This window comes from Varanus komodoensis, unplaced genomic scaffold, assembly GCF_004798865.1.
Source record: "Varanus komodoensis strain SLA01 unplaced genomic scaffold, ASM479886v1 scaffold26, whole genome shotgun sequence".
In the NCBI taxonomy this organism is placed as follows: Eukaryota; Metazoa; Chordata; class Lepidosauria; order Squamata; family Varanidae; genus Varanus; species Varanus komodoensis.
Window position 1 is genome coordinate 1,563,539 of NW_025335684.1, and position 24,424 is coordinate 1,587,962.

At 55.5% G+C, this 24,424-nt stretch overlaps 1 protein-coding gene across 7 annotated transcripts in view; it reads right to left on the minus strand.

Moving 5' to 3' along the window:
* The window catches only part of LOC123024924 (phosphoribosyl pyrophosphate synthase-associated protein 2), a 71,133-nt gene that overhangs the window by 40,720 nt on the left and 5,989 nt on the right, over positions 1 to 24,424 (minus strand). For 3 of the 7 annotated variants that reach the window (XM_044433159.1, XM_044433158.1, XM_044433163.1), the window contains 13 exons: positions 23,976 to 24,028; positions 23,047 to 23,113; positions 22,302 to 22,474; positions 21,510 to 21,625; positions 20,952 to 21,007; positions 19,756 to 19,904; positions 18,588 to 18,658; positions 11,067 to 11,138; positions 10,837 to 10,941; positions 10,028 to 10,087; positions 9,373 to 9,477; positions 2,037 to 2,142; positions 1,270 to 1,350 (listed from right to left, as the gene is read on the minus strand). In XM_044433159.1, coding sequence (XP_044289094.1) covers positions 1,270 to 1,350; positions 2,037 to 2,142; positions 9,373 to 9,477; positions 10,028 to 10,087; positions 10,837 to 10,941; positions 11,067 to 11,138; positions 18,588 to 18,658; positions 19,756 to 19,904; positions 20,952 to 21,007; positions 21,510 to 21,625; positions 22,302 to 22,474; positions 23,047 to 23,113; positions 23,976 to 24,028 — 1,214 coding nt within the window. The other 4 variants (XM_044433161.1, XM_044433164.1, XM_044433162.1 and 1 more) reach the window with 4 other exon arrangements.

A 24,424-nucleotide genomic window follows, 5' to 3' on the forward strand; every position in this document is an offset into this window, starting at 1 on the left:
TCCTCTATTTTATTCGTTCATCTAGAGATTTTCTATGCCGTTCTCTTACTCAAAGCCTCAGGATGGACTTAAGATAAAGCAAAGCAAAGCGCAGCATCACCTTCTATAAAACCCCAGTTCAAGGAAGGACAGCATCATGCCATTTAAATATAGGGAGTGGGAGGGCAGGTCCCTGCCCCAAGGGAATTGCAATGCAAAAATCAGGCAACACAAGCTAAGAAGTGGAGGCAGCAGCCCGAGCTCGGCAGAGGGAGAATACGGCACGGCTGAGTTAGACTAGGCTGCATGGATAACGGAGGTTGTGCCAGAAATGGCACAGAAATGCAGGTTTTGAGGAGGGTCAAGGTGGAAGTAGGAAAACATATGAGGTGTTTTGACAGCTCAGACTGGGGTCCCTCGAGTCGGGCAGGTCCCTGCCCCAAGGGAATTGCAATGCAAAAATCAGGCAACACAAGCTAAGAAGTGGAGGCAGCAGCCCGAGCTCGGCAGAGGGAGAATACGGCACGGCTGAGTTAGACTAGGCTGCATGGATAACGGAGGTTGTGCCAGAAATGGCACAGAAATGCAGGTTTTGAGGAGGGTCAAGGTGGAAGTAGGAAAACATATGAGGTGTTTTGACAGCTCAGACTGGGGTCCCTCGAGTCAACAGAAAGACATGCAGGGCGAAACAGACACACACGAGAGTGATCTGGAGAGATCGCAAATGCACACGTGGAGAGGGAGAGACAGAGAGCGAGGCGCCCACAGACGCCCCGTGCACAAGCACGTGCGTGGCACACGCTCACTGTGAAACCGGCCTCCTGACCAACGATAGCAAGTCGATTCGGAAGGAACGGGCCGGAAAAGGGGCCCGCTGGTTTGATTCAGGACGGCTTCCGTTGGTCCAGCGAGATGGCCCAGCACCTCCGGGATGTGGCCAGGCCGAGAGCAAGGGGCCGGTCCCACGGGGATATACTGCCCCTGAGCCGAGAGGTTCATCCAAGGCTTGTGTTCACTGCATAAGAACTGGCCGCAAGCTGCGAAGGAACGGACCTGCAAAGCTCTTTGCGCCGGTTCCCCCGATAGCTCCGGAGGTTGGATGGGCGGCTGCGGGGAGGGGAAGGAAGGCCAGCCCTGCCCTTCTGGGCCCCCTCACTTTCCAGAACATCCGGAACAGAACTTCCACCCCCCCCCCCCGTTCCGCGGGGAGCTGCGCATGTTGCCGATCCAGGGACAACTGAGGCCTCCCTTCTCGGGCAGGGGGAGGGTGGCGCTTTTCTTCGCCCTTACCGGTTACGGTCAAGATGACGGCTCCAACCACCATGATGAGGGTCTGCAGAGCATCCGTGTAAATGACAGCAGCCAGCCCCCCTGCAAGACACACATGGGCTGGGTCTAAGGCAGTGCCCGCTACTACACGGGGCTATTATTTTATTTAAAACTTAAAAACTGTCCCATCACAGACGTCTCGGGATGGTTCACAACAACATCATTAAAATAAAATAAAAATAGAAGCAAGAGAAGCACTGTATCCAATATTAGGTATAAAACCCCAAATTAAAACAAATTAACAATTAAAATTTTGGGAGAATAAAAAGGGTTTATTTAAAAAGGGCTCTCTGGGAGCGTGTTCCACCGGCGTTACGCACCGATCATTTCAGAATAGACCTCCTTTGCAAGGACAGATTACAAAGGAGCAGCCAGGGTTAGCCGTGGTACCTTAGTGGGTCACTCGTGGGTGTGCACTTGAATCCATGTCTGTGTGCGACAGGATACAAGTACAAGAAATTCACGTTTTAGAGAGAGGAGGGAGATGAACTCCAAAGAATGGCCCCTCTGGCAACTCGGCCTAGCAATGTTTTCACGAGAAACGGGCAAGCAAGGCCTAGAAATAGGGACCAAAGCAAGACAAGGATTTCCCCAGAGTAGAGACCAGGTTCCAGGTCAGAGGGACGGCTGGAAGGGATCCCGGAGCGCCCCAGGCTGGCTCTCCAGGGCAAGGGCGGCTTCCTGCCTTGCTTGGCTGGGGCATCAGCCCTCTGGGGGCTGCATCTCACCTGCAATCGTGTATACACCTGTGACCAGCAGCATCAGGACCGTGGAGAGGTAGAGGTTCCACCCAAGGCAGACCTGCACACACAGGGCCCCCGAGTACAGGTCGGTCTGCAGGAGAGAAGAAAGCGGCACCGCGGTCAGACTGGGGGCGCCCGGGGAAGGGTTCGGCCGGGGCCTAGTCTGGGCTCCAGCAGAAATCAGCAGGGAAGGGCGCTGCTGGCAGGGCGGGCGAAGCATCCCTGCGCGTTTCCGCCCCTCCGGCAGCGGTTGGAGGCCTGCAGTCTCCCCGCCGCATCCGGGCAGCGCTGGCCAAGCTGGGCCGTTGGCTTCGGGCCACATTGCTCTGGTGTTATTCTCCCATCGGAACGACTCGGTCTTAGGCCAGGGGCTCGTCTAAGAGTCAGAGGCCAAAGACAGCCAGAATTTCAACAGATGAAGACGCCGCTACACATGCCTTGCAACAGTTCGAGGTCGGGGTGGGGGCGGTTCGGATGCTGGGGCCACAGCAGAAATCCACAGGCAACGTGCTCCTGTCCTGCTCTTGTGCCCAGGGAAGCATCACCTGTTGGATTTCTGCCTGTGAAGCAGCTCTTAAAAAGTGCAAGCCAAGAGGGGGAAAAGTGGCACGCCTAAGCCCAGCCGCTTGCACCCAGGTCGTTGCCATAAGCCGGTGGCAGCGTCGCTGCATTTCAACCGGCCGAAAGCAAGATCGCCCAGGAGATGAGAGAGAGGCTGCCGGGAGGCACCAAGGCCGTTCGCAAGATCCCTCCTGAAGGCCGAGGCTAAGCAGTGAAATGCTGCCAGACCCATTCCCAGCTGTGACTGGTTTCCGGATCAAGAGAGGTGCCCTGCGACAGCCAGGCACGCACATCTGGCAGGAGGCACGACCGTGAGGCCTTTTCCGAAGCCTAGGTCTCCCACAAACACCGTTCTCCACAGCTTTCCCTCGGCAGCGAAAGCCGCCACCTCGCTTCAGAGGGACCTTCCAGCCTGGGGCCACCGCACAAAGCACGGGGAGCGTGTGCAGGGCAGCTAAGCCCTGTCCTGGCCAGCCCTCCCCGCCGGGACCCTCCCAGCAGCCTACGACTCCCACAATCCCCTCCACCACAGCCAGAGGGGGTTGTGGGGGCTGCAGCCCAGCCATCCGGAGGGCAAAGGGCCGGGGGAGGCCGGTCCGCCCCACGAGCTTTGTGCCCTGGTGAGGATGCAGACCCAAGTCTTCCTGGCTCGGGGCTAATGCCGTCAATCGACCGGGGCAACTGGAGAGCTGGGGCTTGTCAGCGGGGTCGTTCCAAGCAGCTCCTTCAAGCGCCGGGGCCGCCGGGGGAGCTCCTCCGCCCTAGCCTCCTCCCAGGAGGTACGGCCCAGGAGGCGGCTGTTTTCGGGGTTTTTGCAGGCTCAGCAAGCTCCTTAAGAGGCCGCCGGCTCCCCGCGGGCAAAACGAGGGAGGCGGCAACACGGGAGGCGGCAGGTGGGGCCGCGTTGGGCATTTTCACCCGCTCGACTTCAATGGGTCTTGTTCCTCCGGCACCTGCCCCACCCCTCGGCTGAACTGCCAAGTCGGCTTTTTGCTTTATTCTTCGGCTCGCTTGGCTCCAAACCCAGATGCATTCCTGCTACAGAAGGGCTCCTCTGCCTTCCCAGCTGCCCTCAGCCGAGGGGCAGGCCATGAGCTCGGGCTGGCACGTGCACCGGAGGCTTGCAGCACCGGGGGGGACCCCACCGACCTCCGAGTGCGGCGTATTCCCGGCGTTGGGCCACGCGTGCTTTGAACTGCGATTCACCCTTCGACGTGCACCAGAAAAGCAGCGGTGCTCAGCCGGGCCAGGTGCGCCAGACCCCTCGGAAACGTCAATTCCAGAGGCCGAGGCCGAGCCGGTCAGCGGCGCTCCAGGATCCAATCCCAGATGTGGCGCCTGAGCGCCCCGGATCCTTGACACCCACCCCGCATCCTCAGGGGGACTCCCATCGAAACCCGATCCGCAGTCTGTCCTGCAGATCCATGGACTCGCGCAACGGCCTCAGTCTTCTGTCTGCAGCACGAACACTGGCGCGCCCACCCCACAGGGATGTCGTAAGGACGGGGGAAAAATGTCTCCAAAGCACGTCAAAGGGGCTATAGGAAAGATGCGCACGCTCTGGCTGCGCTCCGCTGCCCGGGCCCCCAGTCCTGCCACAGCCCCGGCGCAGCACCCACCACGGAGCAGCCCGGCCCCTCGGCACGACCCCACGGCCCCGCTCCCCTCCCCAGTGGCTGCAAGGGCCGCGGTTCAGCGGCGAGTCCTGAAACCTCCCCACGTGCCACGTGGCCCTGGGACCACCTGCGGGATCACAGGAGAGGCATGCGCTCCCGGGGCGCCGGATTCAGCCAGCGCGACACACCGGCCCGGGAGCCAGCCTGGGGGTGCGGGGGAGCGTGCGCATTCAGCCCAAATCTGGCCTAATGTGGGGGTGCCCTTCTCTTGGCTCTGCCTACAAGCGTGCCAGTGTGGTGTCGGCTGTTCTTCCAACATCTGTACAACACTTCCCTATTAAAAAGTGTGCCGCTCCTCCGGCCAGTGCGGTGTGCAAACCGCTGGCAGCGTCTGGGCCTGTCGCTCGGGGATGCCACCTTGAGAACCGCGAGCCCGCAATGGGTCCGAGGCCGTTGCAGCCCAGCCACGGCAGAAGGACATGTAAAACCCCTGGGGAGGATGCGAGGGAGAGGAGGGGCCGGTGGCCCCCCTGCACGTGCCCTCGGGGGGCCGTGGGAGCAGCCGGCCGGGGGCTCTGGGGCAGCCACGGGCCCCTTGAGGGCTCACCAGGTCCCTCCAGACCCAACATGGGGCTCTCAGCCACCAAGGCAGCAGGTTCCAGGCGCTGCCTGAGCTCCTTCAGAGCGAGGCAAGCAGATGCCCGCCCGCTGCAGCCCCCTCGCAGGTCCCGGGGCTGCAGCTGGCGCCCCACGCCCTCCCCGGCAGCGACGGGGCAGCCGGCCGGCCTCCCTGCTCTCGGCTCACGAGGCCTCAGCCGCACACGCAGAGGGCCCTTCCACGCGGCGGCGAGGTTCACTGCTCCGCCGCTCCCCTGGGGCATTTATGCAACACACACGGTTCCATCTCGCATGCCCCCACTGACCCAGTTCTCCGGCAATGCTCTCGGTACGTTCCCCGATGCGTGTTCCTAGCGAATGACGGCTGGCATTTTTCGCCTGTTCTTTGAAGATGCCTTGTTAAAATCGGGCTGGAGGGCATTGCGAGAGCTGCGCCTTCAGGTCTGAGTAACTTCTGAGTCACACCGCACGGCGAGTCGGAGCATGTGCTGAGTGTCGGTCGTCACTGTACCGTAGGCTGCCAGGCAATTACGGCAAACCACGGTTGCGCCATCATGAACAAACCATAGCTCATACCCCAGCAGCAAAGCATAGGTTCCCACGGTGGGTTGGTCGTGGGTTGTCAGAGCAGCTGAGTTCGCACAACACGACAGCCCATGATTCAAGAGCAACCCCTGGCTTGTCGCTCGTGTGAACCCAGCCTCTGGACGACGGGGCTGGGTGGTAATGGAGGCACCTCGCCTGTAGCACCTGCACACTGACTGGCCAGCAGGCACGCCCAGTTCACAGAATTCTCTGCCACACTTCAGGCACCCACTCTTCATGGCCAGCGCACGAGGGCCGCCGGCCACCAGCGCCAAACTGGGCTGCCCGGCCACCAGGCAGCCCTCACGGGGACCGACGTGTCCAGCGGGGTCTCTGCCACAGAAAGCTTCCCACAACCTTTCGGGGGGGAGAAGCTGGGGACCCCCCTCAAATGTGCGTGGCTTCATTTGAAGCCGCGTGGCCTCTTTCCTGCATGCACGCTGCCCCCACCCTCGAGGAGGCCCCGTTTCTGTTCCCAGAACACACACCTGGCCACCTCAGAGGCCGCCGGGCGCTGGGCAGGCACGCATTCCTCATGGGATTATCGGTTGGTTCTGACGCAACCATGCGCAACACATGCCTCTCATCCACCCTGGGTGCGATGCTCCTCTTCCCCTCCCCAGAGCCTGGCCGTGGCCTCGCGGTGCGCCTGGCCTCAGGGCCCCGCAGAAGAACGGGGCAACCGGGCAGCCTCTCTCCCCTTGCTCTCCGAGCTCCCCTTCTTGAGGCTGAACCTGCCCGGTTCCTTCCGTCTCTCCCCACGGGCAGAGCTTCCAGCGCCCAGACCTTCCCGGACCGCCCTTCCCAGCGGCCTGCATCTTTCTTGCAGAGCGGTGCCCAGAACTGACCAGTGCCCGCCGGAGGGGAACCGGCACCTCACGCAGTCGGCACTTCCAACCCTTCTCCAAGAAGGGAAGTTTGCAAATCCCAGAGCGGACTGACGTTCTCCCCTGATTATTTTCTCCCATCGGGATTAAAAGAGCCAGCTAAGATTCAGCCCTGAGTCCCCACTGGGTCATGAAACTCACGGGGGGCCTGGAGAAAGGCACTGCCCTTATTATTATTATTATTATTATTATTACTATTACTATTACTATTACTATTATTATTAAAAACATGTCTACGCCGCCCCATCGCAACAAAGCCTCGGGGCGGCTCACAACGCATAAATACAGAATAAAATAAATACTAAAATTATACAATAAATAACACCCCCCCCAGCCTAAGTTGTTATAAGGATAAAGTCGCGAGGAAGGGGGCCAAGTAGACAGATTTGTGTTTCTTGCAGGGGGGTGGGAAGGCAAAATACAAATGGGATAACTTAATAAAATGGGGGAAACACCCTGCATCTCTCTGCAGGGTCTCGAGGCACCGGGGTCCCCAGCTCTTGCATTGCTACAGCATGGACTACCCGCCCCATGTGCCTGTTTGCTTCCAGATCCCCATCACCGCTCCTGCTGAGCCCTTCACGCAGCTGTTCCAAAGCAGATTATCTCCGACCGTGAAAGAAGGTGCTGACCAACAGCAAAATACCAGACCTAAATAAACTGCCACACCTCGCTTCACGCGGCTGCAGATGATTTATCGGGACAATCTGCTGTCGACAAGAATGCCCAAGCCGGCTGCGAACGGGGTTCGAGGCTTGGCCCAACTCCCGGGCCCAACCCGATGCTGACGAGCCAGTGACTCAGCGGCGGGGCAATTAACGCAGGCCCAGTCTGATGGGCAGGGCGGGAAGCGAGCCGTCCTTTGGAGGAGCCAAGAGAGGCGTCCGCTGGGGCGAGGGAAGGACCTGGGGCAGGTTCTGGGAGCGGCGCGAGTTGGACGGGACTTGCTGGGATGGGACGGAGGCGAGGAGTTCTGTGTTTATGCTGCCCCCGTGTTGTCTGATCATACAGAAACCTTCCCCAAACGGGTGCCTTCCAGACGTCCTGGCCTGCAGCCCCGGGATGCCCCGGCCAAGGGAGCCACAGAGGCCTGCTGGGAGCTGCCATTCAGTATGGAGAACACCAGGAGGGAAGAGGCTTAAACCGGGGGCTGACACCCTGGCCAGAATCTGGTGGCGCAGACAGACATACAGTGAAAAAATGGAAAGGGGGGGAGAGACGTCACGGGCGCTGTCTCTCGCCAGGCGCGTGCCGATTCCTGCCAGTGTCACCGTTTGCGTGCGGGAGGAACATCTCGGCACATCAAGCGGCAGTCCAGCCGTCCGACCGGCCCTTTCCCTGCATTAGCCCCTTCCCCGCTTTTATGTTTAAGCCGCGACTGCGCATGCGGCCATCCACCCCGGCCTTATTCAGAAATGCCCCTGCACACCAAGCCAGACGCCGCAACGCCAGCCCAGGGAGGGACTGTGAGCGACCCACCAGCGCCAGCTCAGCTGCACCTTCCGCGGGCCAGGCTTCCTCCTTCCGGTCCGAAATGGCAAAAGCAGATTTGTGCGCTGGCCAGCGCTGAAGCGCGTGGGCTCAGAGAGCAGCGATCGGCCCATCGGGCTCAGAGCGGCACGCCTGCTGCACCCCTGCGGGACTGGAATATGCTGTCTCGCACCAGGGCACGGAGAGGAGGACGCAACCCCCTTTTTCAATACTGCAGCAGCGGCTGTGTGTCACTCGCGTGGATGTAGGGCTCCCGGTGCAACATGGGGGGCTGCTCACGGAAATATGGGGGCGCTGCACCCCCCGGGAAAGGGCAGGCGGCAGAGGCAACTGCAGTTCAAGAAGCCAGCCCTTGAGTCTCCTTTCTGACCCGGACCTTCATGCGGGTGCTCCCATGATCTCGCCACTGACCATGAGCTGAGGCAGGTTACACCCTTCCTCTGAGGAAGCGTCTCATTACACGCTGGGCTTCCCAGCCACCCAGGCAGTTCACGATCCGTTAATCAGGCACGCCAGCTCCCTCCAAACCTCTCTGCAGCATCTTCGGCTGAGCTCTGTGCTTGCCAAACGCAGAATCCCCCGGCCACGGACCACCACTCCCCACCGCTCCGAGTGCGCTACGATGCACCCGCCACTACTTCCCCACAACAAGCCTGCAGGGTGGGCCTGGGGAGGGGCTCCTGATCTCGTACGCCTTTTATTTCGAGCTGCATAGGAGCTCACCATTCCTAGCACGAGTTCGTCTCCATGAACAGCATCTCAGAGCGGCGCTCGCATGGGCGGATGCCTCTGCTCGCGGGGCATCCCCATGGCCCAGCGCCTTTTCTGAGGAACAAGCAGGCGTGCCGGAGTGTGTGGGTGAGTGTCACGCAGACAGCAGCTGGAGCAATTTATTGATTTTATTTTTATATCTGAAAGCCGCCAATCAGATCAAATGAGCTCCCAAGGCAGTAATTCTCTCTCCCGTTAAAATTAATCTAAATTATATTGCTGCTTTTAAACAAAGCCTTGTAAATAACTCCCCTCAGATGAGCGGTCGCTGGTCGTTTTATTTACTTCTACTGCATCTGCCACCCAAGCAGATTTGGCTGCAGGTGATGCAACGATATTTAGCCAAAGAAACACAGATTTGCAAGTGCCGAGGCTTGGCCTGCAGCGCCCCCTGCTGAACAGGTGGCTGCACTGCGCCTGAATTACCCTCTGCAACCGCCGAGGATCCGGTCCGACAGGCCCTCGAAGGGGACCTCTGCAGAGACAGAATATTGGTCCGCACAGCAGAGCTCCTCCGGCTAATCACGGTTTATTGTGCTGTCTGAACCCAATGAGGCAACAGGGTGAGCACTGGGTTCATAGCCCAAGATCAAACCGTGTTTTGTTACATTTAACACGCCATGGGTTATTAGCCCAGCTGGGTTCAGACGACATGATAACCCACCTGTTGGCAACACCCGAGGGTTCAGCCGCAACCATGCTGAACCCTTGCCGTGGGTTCGTGTTGTCCGAACCCAAGCTCCACAACCATTTCTGAGAGCCACTATTCCGCTGCGCAGCTGCTCGACTTACAGATATCTTGGTGAAGATGGAGAGCAGAAGCGACAAGGACGCGAGGTACATCCGGATCCTCTCCCCGCCAAACCTTTTCTGGAGATATTCAGGCATAGTAACAATCTGAGAAAGTAAGAGGGAGAGACGGTCACGTTCCAGTGCTGGAGTAACTCTGGATGAACCACGGTGGGATTGGGAGGTGAGAAAGGAAGCGCTGGTGGCTGGATCCACTCCGCACACAGCAAGTGTCTTGAAAACAGGCTTGCAAAACTGGCTGCCTGCGGTGAGGAAAGAGCGTCTTTGACATGTGTGGATTTGATCCTTCAAGGCTGCCTGCAAATCATTTTAAACTGGATAAGGAGAAGGCACCCTTGTGAGCCGGGAAACGGACTTCTCCACCCTTTTCTACTTTTGATGGGCCACAAATGAACAGGGTGGGTCAGTGCAGCGAGCTGGACTAGGAATTTCCCTGAGACTTGCGCTTGGTGAACCGCCGAGTCCCGAGTAGGGTCCTCATGGACCGCAAGCATCTCAGCAAGGTGCCTCTACTGGGGCCGAAGCCGGAGAATCACCTTGGCCAGGTGAGCAAACAGGCAAACGGGGCCACGGGAAGAACCGAGCACAACGTAGCCAAGGACAGTCGGGCGGTGAGTCCGGCCCAGTTTCTACTTACCCCCGAAGAGGTGTAGACAGGAACAAACACCCACGCCAAGGCTAGCAGCACATAGGTAGCCTGAAAGGCAGCAAGAAGACAGAGAGACACCCACGCATGGAGGGGCCGGTCCTGCACGCCACTGCGTCTACCGGCACGAAGGGATCGGTGCTTCTGGCTTGCGCCCAGGTGCACAAGCCCATTTCAACGGCTTCTGAGGATCTCTCAGCTCGTAATAAAGCCGGTACATAAAAGGAAACAGCAGGGCGTCCATGTCAGACCAAAGGGGCGCGCCAAGCAGCTCAGAAACCATCATTAGCAGTTCTCCTCCTGCTGCTGGTATTCCGTCCTCACCACCTTCAACTCTTCCTTGGCCACAAAAGCCCATAGATGAAGAGCTAAAGGATGTGCTTGCCATGAGACGCCACCTTTTTCCCGTCCCCTGGATGCAGAAACGGTGCATGGCACGGGGGCAGGAAGGATGCAGGAAGATCTGCCTTCAGCTTTTCCCACAAACTCATGTATGGACAATCCCCGTTTATCTCCTGCTGTTTATCTCCTTTCAGGCAATCGTAGCAAAGTACCTTACTTTGTACAAAAGCACTTCTGTTAACCACCCAGAGAACTTTGGCTAGTGGGCAGCATAAACATGAAATATTTATGATAACAGGTAAACAAATGCCGTGAGCTTGATAAAAAGGCAAAATGTGGGCTGAGGCGGTCCAGGGCCAGGCAGGGTCCCACGGGGGCAAGGTGGGGCAGACGCGTGAGACGCAGACACACCGGCCACTGCGCAAACAGGTGCGGGAGAGTCCCTGCAAAGCCCTTACGTTCCACTCGAAGCCAGCCACCGCAATGCCGCCGGCCGCACCGGTGCCCGCCAGGCCGATGAACAGGCCCGATCCTTCGCTGCTGGCAAAGAGGGACGCCCCGACCTGCACGCCGGAAACAGGCAATGTCATTTGTCAGCCCTGCACAAAGTTTTTCAAGGCGATTTGCATGTTGAGCTCGTTGTTTTATTTCAGTTATACATGGAACAAGAGAAGCTGCATTCACTCACCGGCCACCAAGGAACGTTTTTCCCAGCCAGGAAATAGCCAGTTAATGTGTTTCTGTTTGCTCTGCATGAAGACTGAGGAGACAGAACAGAGCTTTGTGAAATTATGCACCGAGTAAAGGCAGATATATTTCACCCCTCATCCATGCTGTGCGTATTTTTATTTGTATCCCAGCTTTCTGCCCAAAAGGATGATCTCTGAGGCAACTGACAAGCAGATAAAAACAATCAAAAAATTAAAACTTACAAATAAGTTAAAACACAAGAAATGAACCTGTCAAAAGGAAAACTCATTGCTATGTTTTTGCATTCTCTGTGTTCGCCTCCACAGCACCAGAATAAAAATTGTTTTTCATGGAGTGAGCACACTCGTATCTTCAGCATCCTGGATCCTATAAAATGTGCCGATAGAGAAAAAGCCAACACCCCCCACCAGGCCCCGGCCCCAGAACGGTTACGGCAGTTACGAAGCCGCCTTACCCATACTCCCACCGCCAGATTCAAGGCAAAATACACCACGACAACAATCACATCGGAAACGCTGAACTGCGGGGAAGGAGGGGATGCCGCAGGGTTGGGATCGCCTTCCATGGACGTGCTCCTCAGGCCCAAGTTGCAGAGTTCCACGTAGCCAAAGAGCCAGCAGTCCTTATCCACCCGCGACTGTCAAGGCATCGATCATTAACCTACCCAGAGTTGGAACGTCTCTGATTCGACCTTGACTTTCCTTCTGGGGCTACCCTCTTAGCAGCTTAATGACTCGAGCTAACCTAGGGTTAATCCATGTTATGGGAACCAGAAACGAGAGCGGCCAGCGCGAGTTGGCAAGACGTGAAACATTGTTGAACGCATCTTGCTGGGAAGTAGCTCGGCTTCCTTCTGTCCAGCTTTGAATGTTCTAGGCAGCTATTCAAAATACTTGCGCTTGACTTTCCCACCTAGACCAATGCTTTTTTCTTCCACGCCCTTCAAGTTGGTGCCATCTGGGAAAACTCTTTGGACAGTCCTGCGAATGCAGCTGCAACCTTTAGCCAAAAGCAGGGTCCAAACATCAGTGGGGCTGAAAAGGAGAGCCGAACACAGCTGTGCTCCTACTGAAGCCAAATGCAGGAAATATGCAGCCTTAGCCACCCTCGCTGGAGCCTGAAACACCTGGAGGCCACATCCCTCATTCCCAGCCAGCCTGGTCAGTGGGCATGCTGGCAAGAGATGATGGGCCTTGTAGGCCAACGCACCTGGAAGCCACCAGGGGGGCGGAGCAGTGGCACTAGAGGAAAGCTACAGCTCTGAGCTGGGACGCTGAGGATCCGGCTCACAAATCAAAGGATGACCTTCTGTGAGCAGGTATTTTCCCGTTTGCCAGCTTAGGGCAAGCTGCCCTTCTGACAATTTTGTAAGTGGACTCCTTTTCCACATCCCCCCACATGCAACACGAGAGCTAGGCCTGATTTTAACGAATCTAAAAAGATCCCCGTTGAACTGAACGTGCCGTATCACTTCTGTACTTTCGCTTCCCCTTGCAGGCTCGCTTCCCCACCTCCTTTACACACACCAGCGCCCTTCTTTAATGAGTTAGCCTTCCTGTTAGTGAGTGAAATCACTTAATGAGCTACTCCCGTTAAAGCATAACCCCTCAAGACATTCTCAGTCCCGCTCTGACAGAGATGCAAGTACTGCTCAGGACCAGAGAGCTCAGGTTTCAGTCCAGCAACCTCAGGTGTCTGTTCTCCCATCTCAGCTGCTCCAGGGTGAGCGGCTCCCAAAAGGTGATTTCAGCTTTCTAGTGAAAAAATACGCATGAGCAAAGCGGGGGAAAGCACGACTTAACCAGGAAAAGATCTGAGATTCCAGGAGGAGGCAAGAAAGCACTGCCTCTTACAACAGGGATGCGTAACCCATAGGACACACCTCCTGGGGGCCACAGGTGCCCTACCTGTTGCAAAGCAAAGCATGGACAAGCACCCAGCAAGAAAAGCACCAAGCTGGGGGAGGCAAGGGACAAGTGGAGGCAACCTGTTTACTTCTCCAATTCTCATTTGTCCGAAGTTCAGCACGGAAAGAGTTCAGTCTTGGGTGCCTTCAACTAGGGCTGGGAAAGACCCTGGAAAGCAGACCCCAATCCATACATGTGGTTCAGCGGTGAGCTCAGAACCAAACGACCTGTTACATTTAATTCGGGGTCCGACAACTTTCGGCACGGCTGTTTCATTTTGTTTCATCTCAGCTTGGATCTTGAGATGTGCCAGCAGGAGCCAGATGTGAGTATGTGGTGGGAAGAGGTGTAAGATTAGGGGATGGGAAGCTGCGAAGGACATGCCCAGTCTGGGAATTCATTGTCCGTTCTAGTATGGAGTCCTTCACTGATGATTTCCCTCCATGCTTCTGCCACGTAATTTTGAAAAAAGGAAGGAAGGAGGAGAGAAGGCTTTGTTCCTGCTAGATAGCCAGGATTCAGAAATCTTGGGGCGACTGCAAATCGCTTCAAAATCACCCGCTACGAGCCGGGAATCTGTGCCAGAAACAGTCCTTTTGGACCTTTTCAAAAACGCTCCTGAGTTAGACACGAGCAGTTTGCTGACACCAAATTATTCCGGGTCATTAAAACAGAAAAGGGCACACATATGCACATTTCCCACAGGGGTATTGTTCAGCTAACAAAAACAGCACAACCGCTGAACAAACATTTCCTAAGAAGCTCACACAAGAACAAAACCTTTTATTCTTCTTGTTGCAGAAAATAAATACCAGTGCATATTCCATATGCTTTTCCTATAAAAGCACTTCTACAAAAATGTTACTGAACTGCGTACAACAGTGCGACCTCTGGGGGAAGGGGGGTTTGGCTTGTCCAATGAAAACTCTCTACAGTAGCTGCTTTTTATATTAGTGAGCCTTTGAAGCACTCGTGAACTAGCTGATTTTTCAGGGGAAGGCAAGTTAGGTGGAGGCGCCATGGCCTCCGGCACGTGCAAGTACGTTGTATGCTTGGGGCACCGTCTTCTAGGGCCTTCTTTTGCACAAATCCAACGGAACAGGAGTTGCACAAGAGTGCGGGGAGAGACCACAGACAGGTGGTTCTCGCCCTCTCTCCTGATCTCTGAGTTCTACAGGGGGCTGGGCTCACATTTCTGCGTGGAGGCACGTGAGATCTGGGAACAGCCTCCGTGATGGTCCGGGGGAATGATGCCACACTGTTGCCCCAGGGATACAACACACCTTGGAAGATCACACAAGTGCTCTCTGGTCACCCAGCCCTCAATGGGGGAGAAAACCCGAAGGCTCTTGCACAATCCCGGATCACCGAAACCAGACTTGGGAAGAGGAATACCCCAAAGCAAGGAAGCGCCTTAAGAAACGGTGCAGCTAATCTAACAGCAACAAGGATTTCTTAAAAAAAAAAAAACACCTTATCTTTTCTTGGCTTTTCTTTTTTGATAAAGTCTGTTCTTCTTGAACGCTACAAAGAAAATAGCTCTGAAACTTTCATCTACTGAACAAAACAGTGCGGAGGGGAGAAAGCAACTAAACGAAACAGGCTCCATTGAAATACAAAGTTCAAGCCACAATGTTTCACAGTTCAGTTTTTGTACATGTCCAGTTTGGCCCCTGAAAATATTTCCTTCTTTAAGCCTCCAAAAAGTTATCAGTCATCCAGTCCTATGTTTCTGAAAAGGTACGACATGGACTCCCCGTTGTGGATTCTGCGAATGGCTTCTGAAAGGATCATGCTGATGTCGACAGTCTTAATTTTGGGGCACTGCAGCTTCTGGATCTCATGAGGAATTGTGTTGGTGACCACAACCTGGAAGGAAAAAGCCAAGAGATAAGGAGACGAACCGCAGTCCTGCCGCAGGGCTTTCTTAAAAGCATGCCCTAGCCTTCTGTTTAGATTGCTCCACTCGTCCTAACGAGGCACTGCGAGAGAAATGAGGAACAGGGTGGGTTTGTGGCTAAGCCTCGCTCTGCTTTGCACTGGTGCGAGGAGGAGTTCTCACAAGAACCGTCAACCGCCAACCATCCAGATTCTGTGGGAGATCCCTGGCTTTGCTGTGCTGCTCCATTTCTATTTTCCATTATGTTATTGCTGCTTTTAAGATACTCGAATGCTGCTGGCACTTTCTAAATGCTTCAGATTTGCATCCTGCTTTGCTTTTCCTTTAAAAAGTGACGCATAAAGGAATCGAAGCACAAGGCAAAAAAGCCAAGCGCAACGGACAGGCCATGGGTCGTGATATCTGCTGCAGGCATTTCTGTACCACCTTTCCAAAAGGTGGTACATGTATTGCAGCAGCAATACATGAAGAGCAGCAGGAAGAGCCACGGCTGCTCCACGGTCCCACACAAGGACACCATATGCTCGTACGGAAAAGTTTGGGTTTTCCCTCGAGCCGAAAGACGCTTCTAGCCTGCCGAATGTCTCAGCAGCAGCAGCGAGAGACGTTCTGGGCACATTCCCACTGAAGGAAACCTTTTGACATCGGAGGCTTCTCCTTCCCAGGGCACGAGCGTCCCTTCGCACAAGCCAGCAGCCATCCTTCAAGGCGGGCGCCTGCTCGCTTACCTCGTCGATTGCGGACTCCTCTATCAACCTGGGGGCGTCTGAGGAAAGGAGGCCGTGGGTGGCCATGACGAAGATCTTGTAGGCACCTCTCTCTTTCAGCGTCTCGGCGGCAGCGAGGAAGCTATCCACGTCGTCTATGATGTCATCCTGGCCAAAAGGACACGGGACAAGGTGTCAGCACTTCCTCGGCCACCGCAGCATCCACGCGGACAGGTGGCCTGAAGGGCTGGCCGCACAACTGGGTTTTGCTCATGCCACTTGGGGGCCTGGCCCCAGATTCAAAGCTGCTCGCTCCGCAAGCGCACCTGCCCTGCGAGGCCTTCCCTGCTCCGCATGCCCGCTCTGTCTGGAATGGCAGAAGGCCCCGCAGAACAGATAGTTTCGGCATCACTATGGCTGAGACGTGGCCCTCCTTTAATCTCACTGTTCTCTAGGAAGCTCTTCAAGGAAGGGCTGCGTTGTTCTGGCCTTGCCCGCTGCATGGCCTGGATTCACAGCGGCGGCTTACGCGGTTGCTGTGGTTTCTTGGAGGGCGGTGGTCTTCTGTCCATTAAGTGGCGAGTTTTATCCTGGGTTGTGAGCTGCTGATCTTAAAAGGCTAATGTGGGGTATTTTTAATACAATACTGAAGGGAAGGAGCCAGATGCTGGGGGCTCCGAGAAGGACTCCACGGACTACTTATAGGAACAGTATCTCAGCTACGCGGAAGTCTCCATGCAAAACGATGCCTATGGATCCCAGACATGGGAGAGCTGACTAATAACTCAGGAAGCAGGACATCCCGTGGCGTCCGCCCGGAAACACGCGGATCATCACCCACTGCATGACCAACCCCAGCTTCTGGGTTCGTTGCTGCATCCCAAGCATATTTCAAGCTGTAGGCGGGAGGGAAGGGTTTTCTGAAATGCCACCTGCAGGGCATTTCCTGATGCTTCCAGGGGTGCCTTCTCTGCCCCAAATGACAAACAGCTTTTCACTATTATTTTTACCAGTGTCAAAGCACTCCCCCCCTCCCCGCCGGAACTGCTAGGGCAGGTTTGTGATGCGTTCACCTACAGGCCTCCCTGAACTGTTTTGATTCCAAGCGCTTGAGGAGCTTACTGGGATCCAGAGTGGATTTGTTTTGTGGGAAGACTTACTAACACCGAATAACGGAAACACGATAAACACTGTTCCTTTGCGGCACTGCGCCCTCCCCAGCCTTTCAAGCACGCTGTGATGCAGCCTTTCCCCATCGGCGGCTAACCAGCGCTGCTGGACTGCAGCTCCTAGCAACCACCAATCGGAAGGCACCAAACTGGGGAAGGTGGCTCCAATCCTCCTCCACCTGCATCTGCATCTTCCTAGACGATTTGCCTCTTCGCTCGGTCTGATGCACCAGCCCCTCAGCATCTGTTAACTGGCCGCATCTTCACTCTCCTGCCACTTTGCGAGATGAAAAGCTGCCCGACTTTCTGCAGACACAGCCGTCCCTCAAAAGTGTTTTTCGGTGTGCAAGAACTGGATTAACAGCTCAGCTAATAACTCGAGGGGTGGGGAATAATTACCAGCCATCTTATATTATATTAACCGGAATACTGCGCACAACAAGTCAGGCTATCAAGTAAAACAAAACAGAACTCGACAACTTTGTTGGCAAACGTAAATAATTGACTCTCTCCTGTTACTACATGCCTTTTATCATTTTAATTATAAACGCAAGCCGCGAGGGAATTAACGACTTCCCGTTTGGGTGCAGGCTGTCCCTTTAATTTAGGGCTCACTGGTGCGGCTGCAAGGTAGCAGCACTTTGAATGGTCAGCCACACCTGGCTGAGATGCGGCTCCCACAGCTCAGCCAGCGTCCTGAACCCAATTATCTGCCCCTTTCATGGCACAAGCTAACGCAGGGACAAAAGGAGGCATCGCTCAAAAACAGCGAACAGCAGCTGCGGTGCCAGCAAACCGAGGGCCACGCAAGTGCAGACGAACTGAGCGACTAAATGCTGCTGCCTCAGGATCTGTCATGCTCATATTGGCACACAATGAAACATAAAAACAGAGCGAGCCAGAAGGGGCCTCCCAGGCCATCTAGTCTGACCCCCGGCTCCAGCCGGCTCCGCTCACAACATGCCCACCATGTGCATGTCAAAAGCGGCTCTTCGGTTGTAATATGCCCTGCGTGAGGGGCCGCAGTTTCCCAGAGGCCTACGGTCTGACCTGAGGGAGCTCTCCCTCTTTTCAATGGGGGAACTTAACTACGGAGACCAGCATAAAGATGTTACATGCCACTGCTTAAAAATCCAATACACAAAAGGCTAGTATTTAGAGAATTTCTGTCTTGCCCTTCAACAAGTCCGCAAGGCAGCTTACAAGGAATTAAAATTACAATAAAACAAATTAATCCACAAGCATAACGTTGGGAAAAAAAAACTTAAACACATCACTAAAGAAACGACTTGCAAGAGCAGGATAAAAGTCTGCAGAAAATGAAACAGATCAGATCAAAGGGCCTGGAAAATTCTAAGAGACGAGACGGCAAGGCCTGGGAAAATAAGGCAGGTCTTGGCCTGGCCCCAGAATGACAAAGCGGGGACCAGGCAAGCCTTCCTTGAGTGGGCGCCTTCACAGGCAGCAGCCAAGTTACGCTGTTCTAGCGCTGCAAATTAAACAAGGGGAACGTTCAGCTCAAGCCAGAGTTTCGGTCAGAAGTGTTTCAGACCAATTCTGCTTCATTTCCTGATCCACGGGGTTATTACTCAAACCGAGCAGCAGCAATCGCAGCCAACTGAACTTGCGCTCTTGAAACATGACGCTTTCACAAGATGTACGTATCTACACGCTGCACTCCCAAACATTTTTTTAAAAAATAAGAGCCCCGCCAGAGCAGATCAAAACGTCATCTAGTCTAGCTGTCCCTTCAGAGAGTGGCCACTGGGTGCCGACACGAAATCCACTGTTGAAAATCCACGGGTTGCTACATACCACGATGATGGCTATCCTTCCGCCTACATCTCCGACCACCGTGATGGGAGGCTTTTCTTTCGGAATCAGCACTGATTTGAGAAGGAAAAACGGAGAATCATATCATATTGTCTGCCCGTCATCTCCAAACATCCCCCCGGCCCCATATTCCTCTCTACATGATCCAACCCATAATTTCTCCTGCCCGTTGCCTCTGCCAAGGCAGACAGCAGGGAATGTCCCACGAGGGAATTCCTCTTGCAATTCTAAATCCTTGCTCTCCCGCGACCAGCAAGAGCAGAGTTCCACAGAGGTGGAACCCTTGTCCGAAGGAGGCACAGCTAGGCTTGAAAGGACGGAGCCAACTGGCACGAACTGAACCCTAAGCTCCCTCGAGAGCCCGTTTCTCTCCTGCATTTCTTCTGCCCACTGTGCCACGGTGGCTAAAATTTCACCCACGTCCCAGCAATACCATCGCTACTGGCCCCCAGTGTGAATCCAGCACGCTTCATTTTTTAAGTTTCTGTGTTAAAGTGCCATTTTTAAGTTTCTGCCCGGAGAACGGCCATGAGCGCGTGGGGCGGGCTCCCGCGCTCTGGAATTCTGATGTCCCTGGATGAGGAAGCCTGTCCCAACGAGACCGAGGCGAACGCTTCGGTTTGCTCTCAGCTTAAGATTCCAGCTTGTGAGGCAAGCGACAACCCAGAGAGCCCGGTCTTGATGGACACCGACCACCCATGGACGGAGGTCCCCTCCTTGCCCAGCCACTCCTGCTGGCAGGTGAAGCCAGGAAGGAACACCTGAGCGGCAAAGACCAGCGCGCTCACTCGCGTGCAGCCAGCCAGCAGCCAGCAGTTTGGGGTCCCCGTGAAACCGCAAGATAAAGGCTTGGCTGATGTGAACGCAAGAGCAAAGCTCAGGGGCAGGAAGGAAAGAGAGGCGGCAGATGAGCACGGAGGAGAGAGGCAGGTGAAACGCCGTGCTCCCGATCACATGCAATGCCCCGAGTGGCAAACCGTGCTTCAGAAATACACGTCCAGAAAAGAAACTGGGAAAGGCCTGGAGAGCAGAGCTTCCGAACTTCCCACCGGAAACCACGGGCTGCGCTTCTCTGAACACGGCAGTGTGTGCGTGGCTGCACACGCCACGTGCACCGGACGAGCACACGCCGCCCCGCCCCATGGCTTACTGGGTATCTCTAAGCTTGGGTGGATGGCGGCGACACTTTTGGCGGTCGGGGGCGAGTGGCGGCCGTCCACCAGGTCGGACTCGGCGTCTTGCGCCTCCCCGTGTATCACAGCGATGCCCAGGCGCAGGCGCTCCGCGAAGGACTGTGCCCTACAAAGCAAGCCAGACGGGATTGGGGCGCACGTCAGCGCTGGCGTCGCGCTGGGAGAGAGACGAGGAGGAGGAGGAGGGTGCAAAGGCCGGGATTCCCCTTCTCCGCGCCTTGGCTGACGGCTGCAGGCTGGGGGCAGGCCGAGTCGATGCCAAGGGGCTGGCCGGTTCACACGGGAATCCAATCCAGGTCCCTTCTTGTGTCCTCCTCTATTTGGCCATAAACGAAGATGTAGGCCTCCTCGGGTATTACAGAGCAAGCACGCCAGGAGGACCACCCGGTGCTGAGCGGCCGAGCCTGGCTCTCTTTCCCCCACACAAGGAACCCCGTACAAAGCAGGACTTTCCAAAAGTCCCTGCTTGTCGCAGTCATTCCTGACATTTGATTTATTTATCTGGAGGTGAATACTAAAATCTTGGGGGCGCCCTGGGATCGAGACGCAGCGACCAGTCTTGACCTCGCGAGCCACAAGGCTCAGGCCACCCAGTATTTCTGTGCTCGCTCAGTCTCCCGGCGGGAGAGGCAAGACTCCTGCCCACCATTTCCCAATTTCTACTATACACATTTCTAAAGTGGGATGAAAAGGCATTTTGTCAGGCACTGTGTTTCTCTGATTCATTTTTCTTGCAAATACTTCAGTGCAGCTTATCATCCTCCTCTTTGCCTCATCCTCACAACAACCCTACGAGGTAGACAAGCCTGAGAGTGCATGACTGGCCTAAGGCCACGCAGTGACCCTTACGGGTGGGAGGGGAGAGAACTGGATCTCCTGCCTTCCAGCCCGACCGTCTAATGCTTCACTGACTCTTCTGAATTCTATTTTTTTCGTTTAGTTTTTGTTTTCCATTCAGATAATGCCTTTTATCGGAAAGTAACTAAGTATGAACAGCTCTGTCAGCAGCAGTTTACAGAAGGTGAGGTTCTCTGTTGCCTCCTCTTGCCAGTTATTAGGTGTAATCTTAACCTGTATATAGTTACCAATTACAGACGTCAAAGTTAGTTGACGCTACAGTGAAATGGTTCTGAAGAACAAACAATACACCCACCTCTTTGCAGATGCAGGAGATTTGGCAACAATTACGGCATTCCTGTAGTCTGGAATCTGCCAAAAAAAAAGACCCATACAGAATTGTCCTTTTTACCTCGTCTTTCCCGCTGAAAATTTAAGAATGCTCTTATTCAGGTTTTGCTGTACTAAAACTCAATAACACAGCTAAACATGGCCTCTCCTTTTTACAATGCGCCTTTTCCCTTTCAAGAACTTCCCTCACCAGCCCCAGAGAATGTCGGGCTGGCTGGTGTCTCCTGAAACAGAAACACCCCCGTAAAGTGGCGGTAGATGCACCACAACAAGGCTAAGTCCCAAACTGCAGAATTGCAATGCCATCAGGCGGGCAGTTGCCAACACATTATCCAGCTGAACCCGTGTCCACTGCCAGCCCCCCAGGCTAGAGCCCCACCCTGGTCTCAGGTGGGAAAAGGCATGTGCCAAATGAGGACTGCTCACGTTCTGCCCCAGGCCTAGGAGGGGGTGCACTGAGGTCACCTGGCCCCTTCAGCATGGAAGCAGCCAAAGGAGGGAAAGAAAACGTCGCTTTGCTCACCTCTTCTTGGATGTACTGCAGCAAAAACGGAGATGCTCGGAGGTTGTCAACCGGGACGTTGAAGAAGCCCTGGATCTCCTTCTGATGCAAGTCCATGGTGATCAAGTGGGTCAGACCTTTGGGGAGAGCGGGGGAGCGCGTGCTTCATAAGCAGCAGCAAAGACATAAGAAACAGACGTGCCGGGCAATAAAACGGCGTTCCTGAAGAAGCCGCGTTTCAGGAAGCGCTTTCCCCACAATTCATGCTTTGAACACCTACCTGCACGGACAGGAAACGGAACGGCAAGGGGACTCAACGTGGCCACCCGTCCCCACTTTATTCTTGGGACAACCTGCAAAGCTGGCCTGAGAAAAAGGAGAGCTGAAAGCTCTCTGACTGGATGGGGCTCGAAGGCCTGTGAGCCCAGTCTCCCTGCCAGACGCCCCGACGTTCGGCCACAGAGCGTGACGGCGCTTCTTCCCCCAGGCTGCAAGCCTCCTCATGTCGCCGGCCGGGCCGGCTGCACGGACGGCTCAAGCGCTCTGCAGCTGCCCCAAGCCCAGCTAGAGCCGGGCCGGCTGCATGGACGGCTCAAGCGCTCCGCAGCCACCCCAAGCCCAGCCTCGAGGGGCCGGCTCCAGGGCCGCCGAGGGGCAAACCGAACTGTGGCAGCGGCTGGCCTGAGGAGCGAGGAACGGGAGCGACCCCTGCACGCGGCCTTGCCGTAGGCTGCGCTCCTTCCTGCGCGAGGCTGCTCGGCGGAGGGGGGACGCGGGGGCCGTCTCCCCGGGGCCCGTGCCCCGCCTCCTCACCTGCCTTGCACATCATCGAGGCCAGCAGCTTGGAGACGATGGAGCCCCGCTTCCTCATCTTGCACTGCTTGCTGTACGGGAAGTACGGCACCACGCCGATGATGCTCTTGGCGCAGGACGTCTTGCAGGCGTAGACCATGATCAGGAGCTCCATGACGGTGGTGTTCACGTCCCTGCAGTGGCGAGGGGCGGCCCCTTATCCGGCCTCGGCACGCTAGCAGACGCTGCGCTGCGGCAGCAATCTGAACGCGAGCCCCCCGCCCCCCGCAGGAGGACGCGCAGAGCCCTAACGGCCGCCCGGAATTCCCCAGGGAAGCCCTGCTGCACTTCGCAGAAGACTTTTAACGCTACACTCGGTGACCTTCTGCACTCGTCACCGCCTCCTGCAAACAGTCCCCAAACGCAGGCCGCCTGTCCTACGGTGCAGCGTTATCCAGGAAGCAAAGTGGGCCCCGGGAGAGGCATTTCGACGGCTTAGAAAGCCAAGCATGACCCACGGCTGGGGAAAGAGGCCTGTGGCTTCATCCATGAGTCCTGGATAACGACTTGCTTGGTTGCCACGCAGGTGAGAGCGCGACCGGGAAATTTAAGAATGGACGCCACCGCTTTTCGTGTAATGCAGAAGGATGCGCAGGAGTGCAGACGTATCACGAGGAAAAAGAGGCAAGCTGCACCTACGGCCCCATCCTGCCCCAACCGTTTCGCGGCCGCGGAGGGCTGATTCCGAGCAGACGTTTGCACTCACTTGGACACGGTCTGGATGATGAAGACGTCTTTCCCTCTCACAGACTCTTGAATCTGCACCCGTGTTTCTGCCAAAAGAGAGCAAACACTCAGCGTGAGAGCCTTAGCGAGGGAGGGGTGCTTTTCATTTTCATTCCTTTGCTGCCCAAAAAAAGCCTTTCTCTGGGTGGTTCATAACAAAAATACCTGCTCAAAATGCAAAATTACTCATCATTAAGGCTCAGGAAAGTCGCTGCAATCTTTCAGACCTGGGGTGGGGGACAGAGATGTTCAAAGAGCCAGGCATCGCCAAATGACCAGGGTGGGCTCTCTGTGGTCCATGGGAAATGGAACCTAGGAGTATTTAAGTCAGACCCTTATTCGGAACCATGAGGACTAGAATCTTTATACATATGGAAAACAACCACAGCTCTGTAACAGAGTCTCTGCTTTACATGAGCAAGTTCCCCTTTCAGTCCCTGGCACCTTCAGGTGGGGCTGGCTGGAAAAATCCCTGTCTGAAACCCCGGAGAGCCACGAGGTTCTTAACGCTAAACCACGTGGGACGCAACTGCTCTCCTTGCCCAACGCATGGATGCCTCTGCACAGAGAAATGCCGGCAAGGCTTCCGTCGAGCAGGGAGGATCACCAAGGGCCGTTTTCATCCGGCAGCGTCCACACCACCTGATGCAATACCTGCTGAGGAACTGCAAGCTCAGGCTGCCATCCTGGACCGGCTGCCTCCAGCTGAAGCACTGCAGCAAGGGAGGGCGGCAGAAACCACCTCTCTCACCTGCGTAGGTGAAAGGCTCTTCCTCCCACCCCGCAAAAGCTGCCACAGGGTCACATGTAGAGATCCTTCAGGGGAAAGGGGTGTTGCGGAGGGAGACTGTGATGAGAGGCCTCGTGAACTACGGTGTTCCCCTACTGCTCTGAGCAATGAATACTCACCTCTGTTTGGTTCCTGGTACACCTGAACTTTGCCCATCTCTACTCCCAGTCGCCTGCAGAAGGATCCCAGACAAAGCCAAGTCACCACGAGGCAAATGAGCCCCAAACTGTACAAAGTTACTGCTTTATAGAGCATGCTGGAAAAGCACTTTTATTATGCCTGGCTTGGCCAGGCAGGTGCCGGGCGTAGAAAATTGCTAGAACAGGTTTGTTCTCAAGGAAATGTTCCACTGAAAGATTGTTTTGAAAGTGAATCTGAGAGCTGCCCTCAGGTTACAAAAAACCTAGAATGAGTGCAGAGGATACCCTCAAACCTGGGCAGAGACGACTTAGGACTGCGGAGGAGCAAAACGTTGCTTGCTTACTGGGACTGAAAACAGAAACAAGCAGGAGGAACTGCATGCAAGCTGCTGGATTTACAGAACTTTTCAAAGGTGGTAGTGACCGAG